Source organism: Capra hircus, chromosome 18, assembly GCF_001704415.2.
Source record: "Capra hircus breed San Clemente chromosome 18, ASM170441v1, whole genome shotgun sequence".
In the NCBI taxonomy this organism is placed as follows: domain Eukaryota; kingdom Metazoa; phylum Chordata; class Mammalia; order Artiodactyla; family Bovidae; genus Capra; species Capra hircus.
Window position 1 is genome coordinate 6,388,357 of NC_030825.1, and position 18,147 is coordinate 6,406,503.

The following is an 18,147-nucleotide window of genomic DNA, read 5'->3' on the forward strand; positions in this document are numbered from 1 at the left end:
CTGGCCGTCATCCCTTTGGAAAGATGAGAACTTTCAAGATTTTGAAGGGTCTTTGGCCTCTTTTTAGTTCTAACCCTTTTCCATAACTTCCACGTTACACTGTTCCAGGGGAAATCCTTCAGGTGTCGTGGAACGGAAAACCTTCAGGTGTCATTATCCATCAGGGAATGAATAAAACTAGTATCATCTGGAGGCAAGGGGATGACATTATTAGTGAGGAACTAGAGTCCTCCACGGAGAAGGCAATGGCACCCCACTCCAGCACTCTTGCCTGGAAAATCCCATGGACGGAGGAGCCTGGTGGGCCGCAGTCCATGGGGTCGCTAAGAATTGGACATGACTGAGCGATTTCACTTTCACTTTTCACTTTCATGCATTGGAGAAGGGAATGGCAACCCACTCCAGTGTTCTTGCCTGGAGAATCCCAGGGACGGGGGAGCCTGGTGGGCTGCCGTCTCTGGGGTCTCACAGAGTCAGACATGACTGAAGCAACTTAGCAGCAGCAGCATCAGAGTCCTCCAGGCAGGAATAAGAGTTTCTCTCCCTGGCTGGAGGATTTTGCTAAAGGATTTGAAGCACGAATCCGTTGACACGATATTCTATAAGTTCTACCACTGTTGTGTGGGATTTCAGGAGTGGCGGGAGCTCAAGCGATGATGTAACCCATTTGCAGCAGACTTGAGAATCTTAATTCAAGAGGATTTTCAAAGCATCATCACCAGCATCGCCCTCAGAGTTCTGGTGGCTGTCAATGACTCATCCTCGGAGTAGAACAATATTTCCTTACACTCTTAATATTTCTATGTCCTTCTCCTTGGCTGAGTGACAAACTTCTACCTGACCTTCAAGTCTCAGTCTGTAAGTTCATTCCTGCCAAGAGTTTCCCCCTGATTCTTCTCCTTCTCCTAACCCCAATTGCTTCCTCTTCTGTGCCTGTCACACTTCAAACATCTCTCTTACAGATTGTACAGCAGATATTTTTTTCTGCAGGGAACAAGAATCATTTTACGTGTTTTTTTTTTAATCCTCCCCCCAGACCTCACTTATATGTTGGAATAAGCATCCTTGAAGTGTCCAGCTTAATTCTGCTCCACCATCCAAATTTGACACTGGGGAGCATTGTTAAAGAAAATCAAAGAAACGTTGGAGGCAATTCACTAGATTTTTTTTTTTTTTCATCTTTTGCTTTAGTTCAAAATACAACAGGACTAGAATATACAGTGCGGCTTGATTGTGGGTTGTAGATTTCTGCAGACCAGTTCTGGCTTTCAGCTCAATGTTTACTTCATTTGAACTCCTCATGACCGCAATGCATACTTGATCGTCAGTGTCAATGTCATCTAGGTTCCCCAGGAAAAAAGGACCAGTTGCTTCATCTGATTCTACTGTCTTGCTGTTTTTTCTTCCTTCTTCCTCACTCTCCAAATATCCTGTCCCTCTTCTAAGCTGGTGCTCCTACCAATGGCCCTTTAAAAATCTTCTTGGACCAGCCACACTATTTTGTGGCCAAGCAGACACTTCTTTTAAAATGACAACTTGCTGTCTCCTTCTTTTAACAGTATTTGGCTTCCGTGCAGTGCCAGAACTAGAATGGGGCAAGGTAGGTGACCAGGGTGCAAAATTTAAGGAAGCACTCACTCTTGGGTGCTAAACCACCACTCAAATGACCTTGGGAGTGAGCACACCCTTAAATGCCCCGCCCTAACCCACGCCTTGCATCATTGCACAGATCCATTTGCATCTAATCCCAACATGAACTGTGTTTTTTTCTCAGCCTTCCCAGTGGGTCAGTCCATGATTCTGGACATTGTACTTTTTCAGTCACTCTTCCACATAGGTCAAAACCTCAGGGCTCACTCACTTCAGATCCTCACAGCTTCTCGACAGAACATAAGCCCCAGATTTCAAGTCTACCTGCAATGAATGTGTTGCTTTTCCACACCCACTTTGGATTTTAAGCAATCATCCATTCCCCCCAAAGATGAATGTCATTAATAGGAGTCATCTTCCAAATACGAATTAGGTAGATGTGCTTCTTAATTAGGGTATTACTCATTTCTTCTTTTTCAAAGCTTTTAATTTATCATTGAATAGACACAGTGATCCATGGAATAATCCATCTTAATTTTTTTCCTCTTTTAGATGGCTAGGCTTATTACTATTCATAGCACAAGCCAAATGCTTTGGTTATTAAGTGGTATCATTTGTACTCTAATGAATTTGTGCCTTTCACAACATTGAAAAGGAAATGAAATATTGTGAAACATTAAATGAGACCCCAAACAAAGATGGAGCATCATTAACCCTCATTGCTCAAGCATGAAGGAACTGACCGCTCTGAAAATGACCGGAGGGTGCAGGTCTGTCTGAGCTGCACTGGGCGACTGCACCCGGGCAGGTTCTGGAGCGGGGTGCCAACACCCCCAGCCAGCTTCCCCAGCATCTTGCCCCATGTTCACTTGTGTTCTCTGTCCTCATGTCCCTGGCCTCTTTGCAGTCTCTCCTTTCATACTTGGCCCCCTCTTCTTGCAATGGTCCTCTCTCCCTCCTTTTCCTAGTCATGTTCTCCTCATCCTTTAAAACCCAGCTCAACTGTCCCTTCTTCTTCAGAGTTTTCCATGATCTTCCTAACCAGGTCAGTTCCCCTATCCACGTTCTCTTAACACCATCTCAGAATTACCCAGTGGCAAGCCTACACTTATTTGATTCATTTTGGTTAAGTCTGTGTCTCTGTAAGACCACGAGCTTCATGCTGGGATCTTGTGGGTTTGCTCATCATCATTTCCCACAACTTCCAGAAAACCACTTCTCCGAGATCCGTTGCAGGAGGAAATAAGAGTGACCAGAGCTAATCTTCCTCTGTGAACAGAGTCTGAGCCAATCACATGTCCCCCGGGGGTCATGCGTGAACACCAGCTTGAAGGCTGCAGGACTTGGTTGAAAGGCAAACTGGGGGCACGCGATCAACTCTGACGGGTTGTCACCCAGTGGGGTGAAATAAACGATTTTTAGATCATGAAACTCTTCTTATGACGATTAGCCTGCTTAGTAAGTGACACTGTGATTCCTTCTGGACAGAGAGAGTGCGTCTGTTTCGACCACTGCTCTGCACACAGCTCCCGGAAAAGGGCTTTGGTGCTGTTGCGTGAGTGACAGACCGAATGGACAGGTGGACGGAATAACACATCAAGAGTACGGGGAGCAAAGAGGTGCTGGAATGATGCTGCTCAGCCAAAGCGGAGCCTGGGAGTGGGGATATCACCCCTGCCTCCTGCCACCATCCACGTGGGCTGGAGAATCCAGCTGCTGAGACCAGCTCTGGCCAGCCCCACAGCTGGGATCCTGGCTGCAGTCAGTCCATCTCTCCCACAGCTGGCAGGGGTGTGTCAGACTGGGCGCGGGGACCACGCCCTGACTGTGAGCAGACTGCACTGGGCCACCCCGGCAGCCACCAAGCAGGCCACCTGGGCCGGGGGCTCTGGGATGTGGCACGGACCAGACAGGAACCTCCGGGCCGGCTCAGCCACGCGATGTCTTACTCTCCCCACAAGTCGACTCCCTTGCTCGTTCACTCATTCGCTCTGGAAGCTGTCATATGCCAGATGCTCCTTGGCACTGGGATCCCTGAGGTCGGTGCCGCTATCCTGCCATCCAGGCGCACTCTTCAATACAGCAGATGTGAGCAACTGGAGCGTAGCTGGTCTGAACTGAGACATGCTCCAAGAGTAAAATACTCCCTGGATTCCAAACACTTAATATTTCATCCATAGCTTTTATTATATTAGCATACATTGAAATGATAATATTTCAGATAGATAATAGATAATAAGGTTATAGATATAAGGTATATAATATAATAGATAATAATCTGGTTACAGAAAATATATTATTAAAATGAATCTCAGCAGCTTCTTTTTACACTTCTAACTGGGTCTAACCGGGGCTTCCTAGGTGGTGCTAGTGGTAAACAACCCAACAAAACCCAAAAAAACCTCCTGCCAGAGAAAAGCAGGAGACATGAGATGTGGGCTCAATCCCTGGGTCAGGAAGATCCCCTGGAGGGCACAGCAGTCCACTCCAGTATTCCTACCTGGAGAATCCCACGGACAGAGGAGCCTGGCAGGCTACAGTCCATAGGGTCACAAAGAGTTAGACACGACTGAGCAACTAACATTTTCACTTTCACAGGCAGAAACGTAGAAATAGGTGAAATTAATGTTAATCATGTTTTCCTTTACCCAAGATATTTAAAAGGCTATTGTTTCGATATTTTTAAATTAAGGATTTTAATTGGAGGCTCATTGCTTTACAATATTGTGGTGGTTTTTGCCATACGTCGACACGAATCAGCCATGGCCACACATGTGTCCCCCATCCTGAGCCCCCCACCGCCCTCCCCACCCATCCCTCTGTGCTGTCCCAGAGCACTGGCTTCCGTGCCCTGCTCCATGCACTGAACGGGCCCGGCCGTCTCCTGACATGAAGCAGAGCCTGCACCCCTTTTCATTACGATGGAATCACTGAAGTGCGCTATGCGTGTCACAGCCCAGCACATCACAGCTGGGACGGCTATGGTTCAGGTGCTCAGTGTCGCGGGCAGCTAGTGGTCACTGTGACAGGCTGTGCCGCACCGGCTGGCTGTTCCTCCCGAATGCAGTGGAGAGAGGTCCAAGCAGAGGCGTGCTTTAGAAAAAGCTCCCTGGCAGCCACAGGGAGATCAGCAGCTTTCTGAATGTTGCCACTTCCATCTTCTGGGCACTGTCACCCATGCAGGTGCTTCAGTTCATAAACTGGCAACTTGGGAGCAACATCGCTCTTTGCAGATTTTATCTTTTGATGATGTCTTTGGAGGAAAGTTTTGAGGTGCACACAGCAGAGACCCATGTGCTCTGGTTTTCCCAGAGTCCTAGAAAGGGCAAGCTGCACTCTCAATTCCCATGTGGTTCCCACACCATTCAGATGATGACTTGCCACAGACCCCTTCGATTTTTCATCTTTGGGTTTCTCCTCTGTTGAAACTCTGATGCCTGCCTATGGTCACCTAAGAGGCTTGAGGTGCAGATAAAATGAAGCAACATGTGTAAAATGCCTCAGGCTGTGCTTCATAAAGAATTGATCAAAAAACAGTATTGAGTTTCTTTCCCTCTGAGAGCTGTCATAAAAGATTCTTCCCACCCCCAAGAGCAGCCCAGGAGGACTGTAAACTCAAACAGCATGACTGGGGATCAGATTCCTAATCCTTTCTCCATCCCCCATGTACGGAACTTCAAGGCATCAGTTCATTTCAGAAAGAAACGTACAAACAATATGCAGATTAGAGCCAGCCCGGCAGGGAGCTCTTTTCCTAGCACCACCTGACTTCAGGAGGAGCTTTTCTGCCTCCCTGGGCTCCACCTTATTGGAGAAGCAGTTTAAAACCCGTTCCTAATCTCCAAGGAGTTTCCAGGTGTTTAATAACTTGCCTGGGTAATAAACAGCTGAATTCTGGGAAACCATTATGTGAGCATCAAAGGAAGCAGCATGTTCTGGGCAGAACTGGGAAAAGCATTGGTTTTTGAAGTCTGACAAATCTGAGTTGGAAACACGATTCTGTCACCCATAGCCATGTAACCTTTGGACAGATTGCTTATGTCTTTGAGCACCAAGGTAGTGATCTGTAGAATGGGATAATATGTGTCTTGCAAGGGAATAATTACACATTCGAGGTAACAATGTATTAATTATCTGTGGCTGCATGACAAATTATCCCTAAGACTTGCTGCTGCTGCTGCTAAGTCGCTTCAGTCGTGTCCGACTCTGTGCGACCCCATAGACGGCAGCCCACCAGGCTCCCTCGTCCCTGGGATTCTCCAAGCAAGAACACTGGAGTGGGCTGCCATTTCCTTCTCCAATGTATGAAAGTGAAAAGTGAAAGTGAAGTCGCTCAGTCGTGTCCAACTCTTGGCGACCCCATGGACTGCAGCCTACCAGGCTCCTCCGTCCATGGGATTTTCCAGGCAAGAGTACTGGAGTGGGGTGCCATTGCCTTCTCCAATCCCTAAGACTTACTGACTTAAAATAACTTCATGATCTCCGCTCCTGTGGGTGAGGACTCTGGGCAGGGCTTAGCTGGGTCCTCCAGCTGCAGTCAAGTTGTCAGCCAAGGCTGTGGCCTCATTTCAAGGCTGGACTGAGGGAGGACCTGCTTCCAAGCCCTCTCATTGGCTGTCGGCAGGATCCAGAGCCTGGGGGCTTTTGGATGGAGCGTATCAGCTTCTCATTGGCTGTTGGCTGGAGTTCTCCCTCCGTTCCTTGCCACGGTGAGGGGCAGGGGCGGGGGTCGGGGGGTCCTCTCCATAGAGCAGCTCACATGACAGTTTGTATCATCAGAACAAGAAAACGAGAAGAGTCAGAGAAAGAGACAGACTGCAAGACAGAAGTCAGTCTTTTATAACCTAATCAGGAAGGGACATCCCATCACTTTTGCTATATTCAGTTTGTTAGAAGCTGGTTGCTGGGTCCAGCTCACATTTAATGGTGAGGGTGAAGGGGTTGTGGGGATACACACGAAGGTGAGTCCCAGGCGGGGGCTGGGAGCAGTTTTAGAAGCTGCCTGCCACTATACTTAAAGATTCTTAGTAAACAGTAGCTGTCAGCACCAAAATATGAAAGCACTTGGAAAGCAATGTTCATCACAGAAATAGGAGAAACCTCCTGGATTATGTATCAGGGACAGGAAACTCAACAGTCACATGATGCTATCAGTCTGCAAAAGAGGATGCTTCTAACCAGCGCTTCCTTGTCCAAAGAACGCAGTTAAAGATACATTGAATTTATAATGAACACTGGTTTGACAACAGGTTACCAGATAACAGGGTTTGGACATTAGAAATGAAAGGCGCCTATTTCCCCTACATAATGTTTTATATTTAAATCTCTTTCTAATTATTGTAGGGTGCCCATATTTTTATGGAGATGTAAAGTCATGCACCTGGATTTTCTCATTTAACCGTATTATAAAGGCATTTAATCCTACTGCACAATCTTTATAACTAGCACTTTAACAGCCACAAACATTTCCAATCAGTAGATGTATGTCAGAGCTTCGATTTACTTGACCACTCCCTTATTCTGTGACATATAAGTTGCTCCAATGTTTTGCCATTGAAAGCAATTGAGTATCTTTTCTGTGGTAATTTTTTCCCCATAATTTGAATTGTGTCTTTAGGGCAAAAGTCTCAGAAAAGCAATTAGAATATGCACCTTTTAATGGCTCTGTCAAGTTTTCATTCAAACGGGAAGCTGGCTTTGGTTTTTCTATAAGCAAACACTGCTCCATAAACCCCAGATTGAGTTGCTCAAAGGCAGAGAGACACCCTAATTTATTTTTTAAAAAATTAAGATATGGCACCTAGCCTATAAGACACAATTAGTGAATATTTGTGGATTGAATGAATGCATAAACAAATTTGTTTAAAACTGAAACTTCAGGAAAAATATTTTAACTAGATCTGTTTCTTTAAAAAAAAAAAAAAAGTCAAGAGATGTTGCATTCCCAGTTAGATTTTACTAAGAGATGTGGAGGATTTATCCACACCAAGCTTGGCGTTGTTGCAATTTCCTTCTTTTATCTCATCCTCACAGCACCCCCGAGTATTCATTTTCCATACAGCAACAATGAAATGCGGGAAGCCTCCATCACACTCCGTCCACACCTGCCTTTGCAAAGGGGGCCCCCGGAGGCGTCTGTGTGCTTGTCTGACAAGCCCTCATCATTTGAGGAGAAACAGGAAGCCCCCTCACTGGGGAAAATGCTAGTTCTGGAGAAGTCTCCCCTTGGGTGGGAAAAATGTTCCTGAATGTAGTTCAACCTGGGTCATGGGCCATTTTAGCCAAACTGCGAATCAGATTATGTAACATTTGAGTAAGCTGGGGACAAATGACCCTAGAAAAATAATCTTACAATTTTATCGGTCAAAATTTGCTCTGGCTAATGGGCCCTGACACTTTCTGCAGCATGTAACTCTTGTTAATGGGCCCTGACACTTTCTGCAGCATGTAACTCCACACGCCTTTCCTCCGCAAGTTCTTTTTTTTTTTTTTTTAAAGAAATGTTCCTCTTTTCATTTCTGGAGCTAGCACTCTCATTTTTTAAGACCGAGGAAACCAAACTGCTTGCATAACAGCGAAGAGTGTGAGTGACAAGCGGAATTTAGGTTGGGAACCATCACCGGTTGAGCTGCTAAGCCTGGCCTGCAGCTCCCCCTGGTGGACAGCGAGTGGTTTGGCTTGTCCAGGCCCTCTTGTCACCTGGATGGCGTCGCCAACTCGATGGGCATGAGTCTGAGTAAACCCCGGGAGTTGGTGATGGACAGGGAGGCCTGGCGTGCTGCAGTCCACGGGGTCGCAGAGTCGGACACGTCACGTCTCACCTCACCAGCGCTTTGTCTCCCTGTCTCCCAGGTAAAGGAGGCTATGCAGCGGATCCACGACCGAGGCAACATCGGCAAGTTAATTCTGGACGTAGAAAAGACCCCGACTCCGCTGGTGAGTCAAAGGAGAGGCGTCTGTTCGCCGCGGCAGGAGAGGGCTTTCAGAGGCAGGCACACGTGGGGTGGGGGAGAGCTCTCTGCTCTCAGCTTTCAGCGCGCTCAGCTCTCTGCTGGGGCTGGTGGGGGAGACCCCAGGTAACCGAGTGAGGGGTTAGTCACAGATGGGATGAACGCCAATAAGGAAAGGAAAAGGCTTCGGCGAGAACATTTCCAGAGCCATCCGAGGGCAGACGGGAGAGGACAGAAACCACAGCCCGTGCCTGTTACCCGAGCTCATTCTTGGCTACAGGTGGGAGGAATTCCTGGTAAAGGTTCATAAACTCACATTCAGACCCCCAACAGAGTGATGCCACCTGCCTCCGAGCAGCCTCCTGCTGGCCCCAGGGCTTTTGTTTTCTCTTACCAGGACCACACCCTTACATGTGGGGACCCCACACACAAACCCTGTCCCTCAGGAGTGAAGCATGTCACACACACATCCCAGACCCTCATGCAAGGGTCCCTTGAGGGGCTCTGCAGTGTGGCGGTCAACACACAAACTGCCCCCAGGCTGCATGGACCCTGAGCCCTGCTCTGAACCCCTGCATGACCTGGGCGGTCGTTGTCACCCTGGCTTCAGCTCCACTGTCTGTAAACTGGATCTGAATATGCCCTCATAAGTCAGTTACGATGACATGCATAAAACTTTGTCTCATGCAAACTAAATTCTAGGGAAGACTTAACCAAGAACATACTTGGGAAGGTTTTTGGTTTGTTTTCTCACATGTTTAGCTTTGGAGCTGCATCAGTGGTTGATAAAAGAAGAAGTAAAATCCTGGCATGTTTAGTCCAATGTGTATGCTTTAAAAACGATGTCCTTGCTTTTGTAACCAGAATGTGGTTTGGGTATGATGGCCATTTCACACAATGAAGGACAGTTTTGTGAGAGGATATTTTACAACATGGAAGTGACTGATAACAACCTGGATATAACTTTTAAAATGCTTTCTAGGTCCCAGGACTGGGCCAGCAAGTGTTTGGAGGCAGATAAGGGGTCACGGTTAGGCTAGAATCGCAGGTCTTCTGTGCACCTGTGTTGTTTTTTAAACCCGTGACCCAGTCTATCTCAGTCCCATCAGAGGAGGGCGTCTAGCGCCTGGCTGGACCGCTTATTGCTCTCAAGCGCCGGGGTTGTTCCTGGCTTCCTGCCTGTCCATTATACCTGAGGTCCTGCTGGGTGGTGGGGCTGGGAGGAAAGCCTGCTTGACCACAGGCAGATTCTCAACAGGACAGGAGCTGCAAAGCCACCTTTCCGAGCGAAAGCCCAGGCTGGCGGTGGCAGGTGTCGCTGTCCTCCTTGCTGGAGCTCAGGGGGGCTTTCACCCCTGGGGCCTGAGCTGATGGCAGATGGGCACCTCAGACCTGCGGCCCGGGGAGCATCTCTTGGCGGGAGGGGCCTGTCCCTCCTGGATGGAGAGGAGGCTTGAAGGAGAGGCAGCCAGCGGTGAGGGTATTTCTAGGGAGAGCAAACGGCACAGGGTCTGGGCTCTGTGGGGCCGCATCACCGCCCCACAGTGTGTGTGTGTGTGTGTGTGTGTGTGTGTGTGTGTGTGTGTGTGTGTGTGTGTTGGGGGGTGGGTGCAGTGAAGGGCTCCCAGGGGTACGCTCTCCTGGTGGAACGGCCACCGTCAGAGCTCAGGGGGCGTCAAGGGCCCTGAGTCTGCCCCACTGAACCCACTGCAGGGCGCACACCCGCCACTCAAAACCATCTGGGCTACAAGGCGTGGGGGCAGCAGGCGGGCCGAAGGTGTGGAAGCGGACGTGCCTGCAAGCACCGGGAGCATCTGTTCTGTGGGGGCCTTCTGATGTGGACGGGCAAGCACTGCGGGGCTCCATCTCAGCAGCCTAGACGGAGCTGCTGCCCGCACACCCCGCGGCATCAGACGGCGCCCCCGTCCCGGGCCTGGCGTCTGCCCCGGCCCTAGAGAGGGCTGGCGACCTTCTCTGCAGCCTGCTGACCTCCGCTGCCTCACGCTTCCCGCTTACACATCACCTGAGTCTCCCTTTGGACCGCTGCAAAACCGCCAGCAGTGGCTATTGCTACGGCTACTGCTCCATGGCTGTTGAGAAGAGAGAAGGCGGGGTGATGGACGTGAGGCACCTGGCACTGGTGAATGTGGAGCACGTGCTAATAAGGGAGAACTCTCACCACTGTGTGCTTGCTGCTCTGAAATGTGCACTGCCTTCCTGCGTGTGCCAGGCTCTGTGCTAGCTGCAGAAGAGAAAACAGAAGAAAGCAGGAGCCTGGGTCATCGGCCCTGTCGCCTGCAGTCCCCACAGCGGGGCAGGGTGTCATCTGTCCACAAGCCAGGTGTATGAATGGGACACGGTAGCCGTGGATCCGGGCCACAGAGGAGCCGTCCCTACAGGGGGACGGTTCCCATTCGAGAAGTCTGGGGAGGCTTCCTTGAGGAGGCGGGCTGCGTGCTAAAGGAGAAGCGGGCATTGCGCGGGCAGGAGAGTGGAGTGGTGGAGCTCAGGGAGAAGGCCCTGCATTTGTCAGTGGCCGAGAGGGAAAGTCCAGCTCCAGGTTAGACCATGAGGGAGGGGGTGGTGCTGAGAGTCAGAGGCCGATCCCTGTTTCTGTTGGATTACAGATGGCCAACGACAGCACAGAGACCAGCGAGGCGGGCGAAGAGGAGGAGGACCACGAGGGAGATGGCGAGAACAAGGAGAGGATGCCCTTCATCCAGTAGCCCGCGGCCCAGGCAGGAGGATGGAGGGGTGCTTTGGGAGAAGAGGATCCAGCTGAGAACACCCTCCTGTGCCCCAGTGAACCAGTGCTGTAGTCCAGCGCGTGTTGTGTTTGTCTGCTGTCAGCCGAGCTAAACAAAAAGCTGTTGATCACTGTTGTTTTTGAAATTAAGTGCCAAGCCCATATCACACAGTATTATGTCCCTCCCCCATCTGTGTATTTTACACTCTGCCCTCTTCTCTGTTTCAAAACCATCCATCTTTGGGTCCTTCTCGACAGTTCTAGAACAGCCTTGCAAATCGATACGAGCCCACAGGTCCGTCGCTTAGGAGGCCAGACGTGGGCAAAGACGAGTTTGGGTTGAAAGGTGTTATCACAGAGCACCGTCCAGATCCGAGAATTCTTCGGGCCAGTGATCCTTTTTGCTGCCAGCCGCCCATGCTTCCAAGAGGAGCACTTGCCAGTTTGGCCGGCAGAAAGAGGGTAGGCCGGGAGATGTTTTCACGAGCCCATTAACTGTAGGATCTCCCCAAGTCGTACTCTCCTTCCTCCCACTGAAGAGGCAACCTCTTCACCTTCATTCAGGTGTTTCATGGTCAAAAGGTTGGAAGACCCTCCTCCTACCCTCTGATGCTCGATCCCTTCACCTGTTCTTAACCACAAACACGGGGAAAGAGATGTGCATTTTTCAGGACAGAAGATAGGTCAACAGCAATGTGTGAGGATCAGCCACAGGGATTCCTCCTCCGAAACCCCATCACGAGAGCAAGACCCTCTCCCTGCTGTCTAGATTCCATCTGAAGAAAGTGCCCCAGGCGCAGGACTGTTTCAGGGGCACTCCTGAGACCTGCCTCTCTTTGCACACTTGCCATGGCGTTACCCTTCTTGTTATTTTCATTTCCAGGGACTGGATAACCACCGTTACCGTAGATTTCCCTTCTTCCCCAGGGAAGACCCCCTTCTTGAGTCCTATTTGGAGGGAAAAATCAATGGGTATCTTTTTTTCTTGCCAAAGCATGTTCCTACATGTAACAAACTCTAGTGATACAAAAGGTTGATGTTTATTATCTGATGCCAAATGTGCGTTCCTCTCCTCTGAAATAAAAAATCATGGTGCAGACTCTTTGCAAGACCCTGCTTTTCAGAAATCAGGGGCCAAACTACTTGATCGCACAGCCTTGATGAACCTTCCAGCTCCCAAATTCCTAAGGAGCCCACCCCTAGCCCCACCCCACTTGACATGGCTTGAGGTGAACAATTCCTCTGGAGGAAGAGAAAGAGAATCAGTGAATCCACGGAGATGGGGGGTGGGGTGGGGGGTCCTCATCACCTTCTTGCAGTCCTGTGGCCCTAAGGGGTAGATTCCATCACTAGCAAACCAAGCTGAGGACACAGGAGCCCACACGGTTAGCACCCCAACTCACCTGCATTCTGCAAGACACCAGAGGGCTCCCACATGGCCCAATCTCTCCACCACTGAGCCTTAGGGTAGAACCCACTCTTTCCTCAAGTGATGGCATTGAATGCATCTCAGCAATTACCTGTTTTATTCTCTAAGTCCCTTTGTAACAAATGTCACCTCCCTGAACATGTGCTTTTTTCCCCCTATCTTAAGCTTCTGATGATGACTTATTTATGCCAAATATTTATCTGAAAGAAGTGTCTCATTGTATGTACATATAAGCTATGAAGATGAGAAAGGGTGATGCCACCTGATGAGCAAAGGGACACGTGTCTCTCAAAAGAAGACGCCAACATCAGCTTCTCTCCCTACCCCAGGACACGCCAGTAGTCCAGGTCTTGGCCACTTCAGAAAGATAACATAGAGGTTGTATTCCCCCCTCTCCCAACACTTCTGCTAAATGCTGTGCTCCTGGTCATGTTTCTGCCACAGCCAAGTGTTCCATGAGGTCTTAAGAAGAGCAGCTACCCAAGTGACATTCCTGGCGAGCTAGACAGAATCTTTCCCCAGGCAGCTCTTCTCTGGCTGGGGAAACAGAACTGTCCCTTCAGAAGCCAAATGCCCTTTGTTATGTCCAGCAGATTAGCATGAAAAGACCTTCTTCCCCAAGTCTGTGTTTTCAACTTTAATCACAAATTGTGCTGGTGAGTTAAAGAAAACCCTTTTGTCTCCGTGAAATACAGAAGGAGAAGAGGAAACTAGTGTTTGACCAATAAGATCAACTATGCCGTGAAGACTGGGGCGGGGTGGGGGGCGGAAATTCAAGTATCAAAATTAACTGTTTAACACTCTTGTTAGAAGCATCTTTGCCGCCACGTGGTGGTTTTCCTGAAGGAAGTGTACAGAATGTCTCAGGTTGCCTTAAAGGAACTGTGCAGGCTTCTCCGTAATGTCAGCTTGATACGAGGGAACTGAAGCATTGTCTAACGTATCTGTGGCTTTAGAGCTTTCGTTATATTGTGCCTACAAAGCAAATCATGTTTACATTAAGAAACACAAATAAAAGTATTCAGCATAGCATAACCTTGCCTGGCATCGGTTATTCTACATACATAGTTGTTGCAAAAACAGTCCTGCTATTAAAACACAAGGCACCAGTGGCTAAAAGAGAAAATACATATATATAAAAAAAAAATGTCCGAGAAGACTCCTCTGATGAGGGAACTAAAGGCTACATAGAAAAAATAGGAGTTGCGATGAGACAAGCCTTTAAAGGGGCTTCTCTGGTGGCTCAGATGGTAGAGAATCCGCCTGCAATGCAGGAGACTGGGGTTCAAACCCTGGGTCAGAAAGACCCCCTGGGGAAGGGAATGGCAACCCACTCCAGTATTCTTTCCTGGAGAATCCAGTCCACGGAGTTGCAAAAAGTCAGACACGACTGAGCAACTGAGCGACTAAGCACAAGCTTTGAAAAAAGGCATTTAGCTTCCCTCATGCTGAGTATATATACACGCACACACACGCACGCGCACACACACAACTTGTATATATATATGTATATATAAATACACTCTCTTGCCCTCCCAACAACCTAAGAAGTGCAGTCCATCGCTATACCCATTTTACAGGTGAAAAAACTGAAGACAAGTTTTGTACCAAGATCACACAGCTAGGAAGTGGTGGAGCCAGGATTTAAAGCCACAGTAGAATGCTTGACCTTACCTGCCCCATATGCTTCCTGGCTTAAATAAGCAGTAACATACAATGCCAGAGAAGGCGATGGCACCCCACTCCAGTACTCTTGCCTGGAAAATCCCATGGGCAGAGGAGGGTCCATGGGGTCGCTAAGAGTCGGACATGACTGAGCAACTTCGCTTTCACTTTTCACTTTCATGCATTGGAGAAGGAAATGGCAACCCACTCCAGTGTTCTTGTCTGGAGAATCCCAGGGACGGGGGAGCCTGGTGGGCTGTCATCTCTGGGGTCGCACAGAGTCGGACACGACTGAAGCGACTTAGCAGCAGCAGCAGCAGCAACATACAATGCACTTCAAGTTACCGTCCCTTCTCACTAGAAACTCTTCAGGGATTCCCTTTCCTCTGACTTCAAGGATACATTTGGCAATTTGTTTTGTTTTGCAGCAAATAATCTGCACATCGAGAAGCATTTTTTTGGTCCAGCCTATGATCCAAGTGTACAGTGAAGTGCTATTTTAAACCTCACACATCTCAACCAGTTTCATTTTCATGATCAAATCAATATCCTCAAGGTTATCAAAGAGATGCACAGAAGTGAATCTCCAAGGGCAAAAGTTTGTGAAGGAAGAATTCATGATTAGGGAGGCTTCTTCCTTTCTTCTTGGTAGGAAGCCCAAAATATTGGAGCTAGGTCGCATGTTAATAAAATGCCACATACATAAACTTGAGTTAACAAGGCAGAAAAGTTAGTCACATTGTGCATGGAAATCTTACAAGATCAGTGTGCAAAGGACTTTCTCATTCTGTTCTCACTTAACGCACCTGTACTCCGTGTAAGGCTCATGGCCTCGCATAGCCAGCGTTGGTGTGCCGTCACAGGGAAACCCAGTTCAGCAAAAAACTGCAACATAAATGAGAACCGAGTCTTCACTTGCAAGTCTGAGAGTGGGGAGCAGGACCTGCAGCTGGGAACAAAACTCTTTTCAGCCACGTGGATGAAGGTAGACCAGAAGCGGAGGCAAAACTTTCACATGCCATGTGGGGCAGAGGAAACATCGGTGCAAAAGCAAGGAGGTGGGATCACTGCAGGGCATTTTGGCAGGACGGGGAATGGAACCCTGCAGCTGAAATACACGCTTCCCTGTGTGGGGCTGGAGTGTGGCTGGAGAAAGGCATGAGGCAAAGTCCAAACAGGGCACGGAGGTCTTTGAATGCCAGATGAATAATCCTGGATTTCCAGGGGAGGGAACAAGGGTGTGCAGTGGGGTGACATGAAATCCTGGGGGTGTGGGTAAAAGCAAAAAGTAAAAAGTTGCTCAGTCGTGTCCAACCCTTCACGACCCCGTGGACTATAGCCTACCAGGCTCCTCCATCCTTGGGATTCTCCAGGCAAGGATACTGGAGTGGGGTGCCATTTCCTTCTCCAGGAGAGAAGCTACTAGCAGTCTGTTAATGAAAGAGAGGAATGTTTCAAAAATCAGAGAATGGCACCAGGCCGCTCACCCACAAGATGTGTTTTGAGACAATCTTTGCACCAGGCGAGTCATCCTGGGCCCTAAAACGATTGATTTGAATCTTATAGAAAGGCAGGTTCAGTTCAGTTCAGTCATTCAGTCGTGTCCAATTCTTTGCAACCCCATGAACCGCAACACACCAGGCCTCCCTGTCCATCACCAACTCCCGGAGTTTACACAAACTCACGTCCATCAAGTCAGTGATGCTATCCAACCATCTCATCCCCTGTCATCCCCTTCTCCTCCTGCCCTCAATCTTCCCCAGCATCAGGGTCTTTTCCAAGGAGTCAGTTCTTCACATCAGGTGGCCAAAGTATTGGAGTTTCAGCTTCCACATCTGTCCTTCCAATGACACCCAGGACTGATTTCCTTTACAATGGACTGGTGGGACCTCCTTGCAGTCCAAGGGACTCTCAAGAGTCTTCTCCAACACCACAGTTCAAAAGCATCAATTCTTCGGTGCTCAGCTTTCTTTATAGTCCAACTCTCACATCCATGCATGACTACCCAAGCTGTTCCCTCTGAGCTGCCCACCTCAGCAGGACTCTCCGCCGTGCCCCAAGCACATGACCGTGGCCTTTCTGAAGACACACAAGACTGTGGGCACGATGGTGCAGAACATCCTGTTCCGTTTCGCCGAGCGCCACAACCTGACGGTGGCCCTGCCACACCCCAGCTGCGAGCATCAGTTCTGCTACCCGCGTAACTTCTCGGCGCACTTTGTGCACCCGGCCACGGGGGTGTGGGAGGTGATTACAAAGGGCAAACGTGGGGCTCAGTGGGAGGAGGGATAGGAGATGAGCCTAAAGGTAATCCAGAGGTGGATAGCAAGCCCCTTGATTTCTTTGCCCTGGTTTGGGTCCTCCAGAATCAGACGCTGAAACAAGGATTTGAAAGTCAGCAGACGTTCTGGGAAGTGACCCCAAGAAGCACAGATGGGGGGAAGGGATATAAGACTGGAAGAGGAGAAGCCACTTCGGGTGCATCTGTGAGCAAGTGACTACTGGAGGAGACCTACAGCTAACTCACCTGGGGAAGAGGATGTATTTCTCCATTAACTTCCAAGTATCACTGGATGAGAGCAGCTCCTAACAAGTGTGTTGATTCCCTGATGCTCTTCCATCTTGGACAACAGGTCTAGAGGAAGGGCAGAAATGGACACCAAGGGATTTCCCTGGCAACCCGGTGCCTAAGACTCCATCCTCCCAATGCAGAGGACCTGCATTCAACCCTTGGTCAGGGAACCAGATCCCACAGCCGGCAACTGAAGATCCCACGTGCCACGACTAAGACCCAGTGCAACCAAGTAAATAATATTTAAAAATAAAAAGAAATGCAATGTTTTTTAGAAAAGAAATGTTACACCAAGATATGTAACACAGATTTAAAGAGGCAATGTCAGGGGGCAGAGGGTGGGGCAAAGCAGAGGGTCCGACTCTGATGGAAGACAATGCTGAGGAAAGTGCACATGGGGGAGGTGATGGCTGAGTGCAGTCTCTCTCTCTTTTTCTGACAGTACCAGGGAGCATGAGGTCTCAGTTCCTTGATCTGGGATCAGACCCATGCCCTCTGCGTTGACAGTATAAAGTCTTAACCACTGGACCGCCAGGGAAGCCCTAGTGCAGTATTTTAAGCTGACTTAGTGTGGTTCATGAGTATAAAAGTACACGGCATAGACCTTGGTACCTTAGGTTCAGCTCAGTTCAGTCGCTCAGTCATGTCCAACTCTTCGCGACCCCACGAACCATAGCGCACTAGGCCTCCCTGTCCATCACCAACTCCTGGAGTCCACCCAAACTCATGTCCATGATGTCAGTGATGCCATCCAACCATCTCATCTTCTGTTGTCCCCTTCTCCTCCCATCTTCAATCTTTCCCAGCATCAGGGTCTTTTTAAATGAATCAGATCTTCGCATGAGGTGGCCAAAGTACTGGAGTTTCAGCTTCAGCATCAGTCCTTCCAATGAACACTTAGGACTGATCTCCTTTAGGATGGACTGGTTGGATCGCCTTGCAGTGCAAGGGACTCTCAAGAGTCTTCTCCAACACCACAGTTCAAAAGCATCAATTCTTCGGCACTCAGCTTTCTTTATAGTCCAACTCTCACATCCATACATGGCTACTGGAAAAACCATATCCTTGACTAAACAGACCTTTGTTGGCAAATTAATGTCTCTGCTTTTTAATATGCTGTCTAGTTTGGTCACGACTTTCCTTCCAAGGAGTAAGCGTACCTAGTGAGCATGACAAGGGCTGGGAAAATGGGGTG

General features: G+C 49.0%; 1 protein-coding gene across 1 annotated transcript in view; it reads left to right on the forward strand.

Moving 5' to 3' along the window:
- VAT1L (vesicle amine transport 1 like) overlaps positions 1–13,747 on the forward strand; it is a 169,972-nt gene extending 156,225 nt beyond the window's left edge. The window contains exons 8-9 of the mRNA XM_018061742.1: positions 8,443–8,526; positions 11,168–13,747. Of these exons, the coding sequence (XP_017917231.1) occupies positions 8,443–8,526; positions 11,168–11,266 (183 nt within the window). The 3' untranslated portion in view covers positions 11,267–13,747. The remainder of the gene's footprint in view (positions 1–8,442; positions 8,527–11,167) is intronic.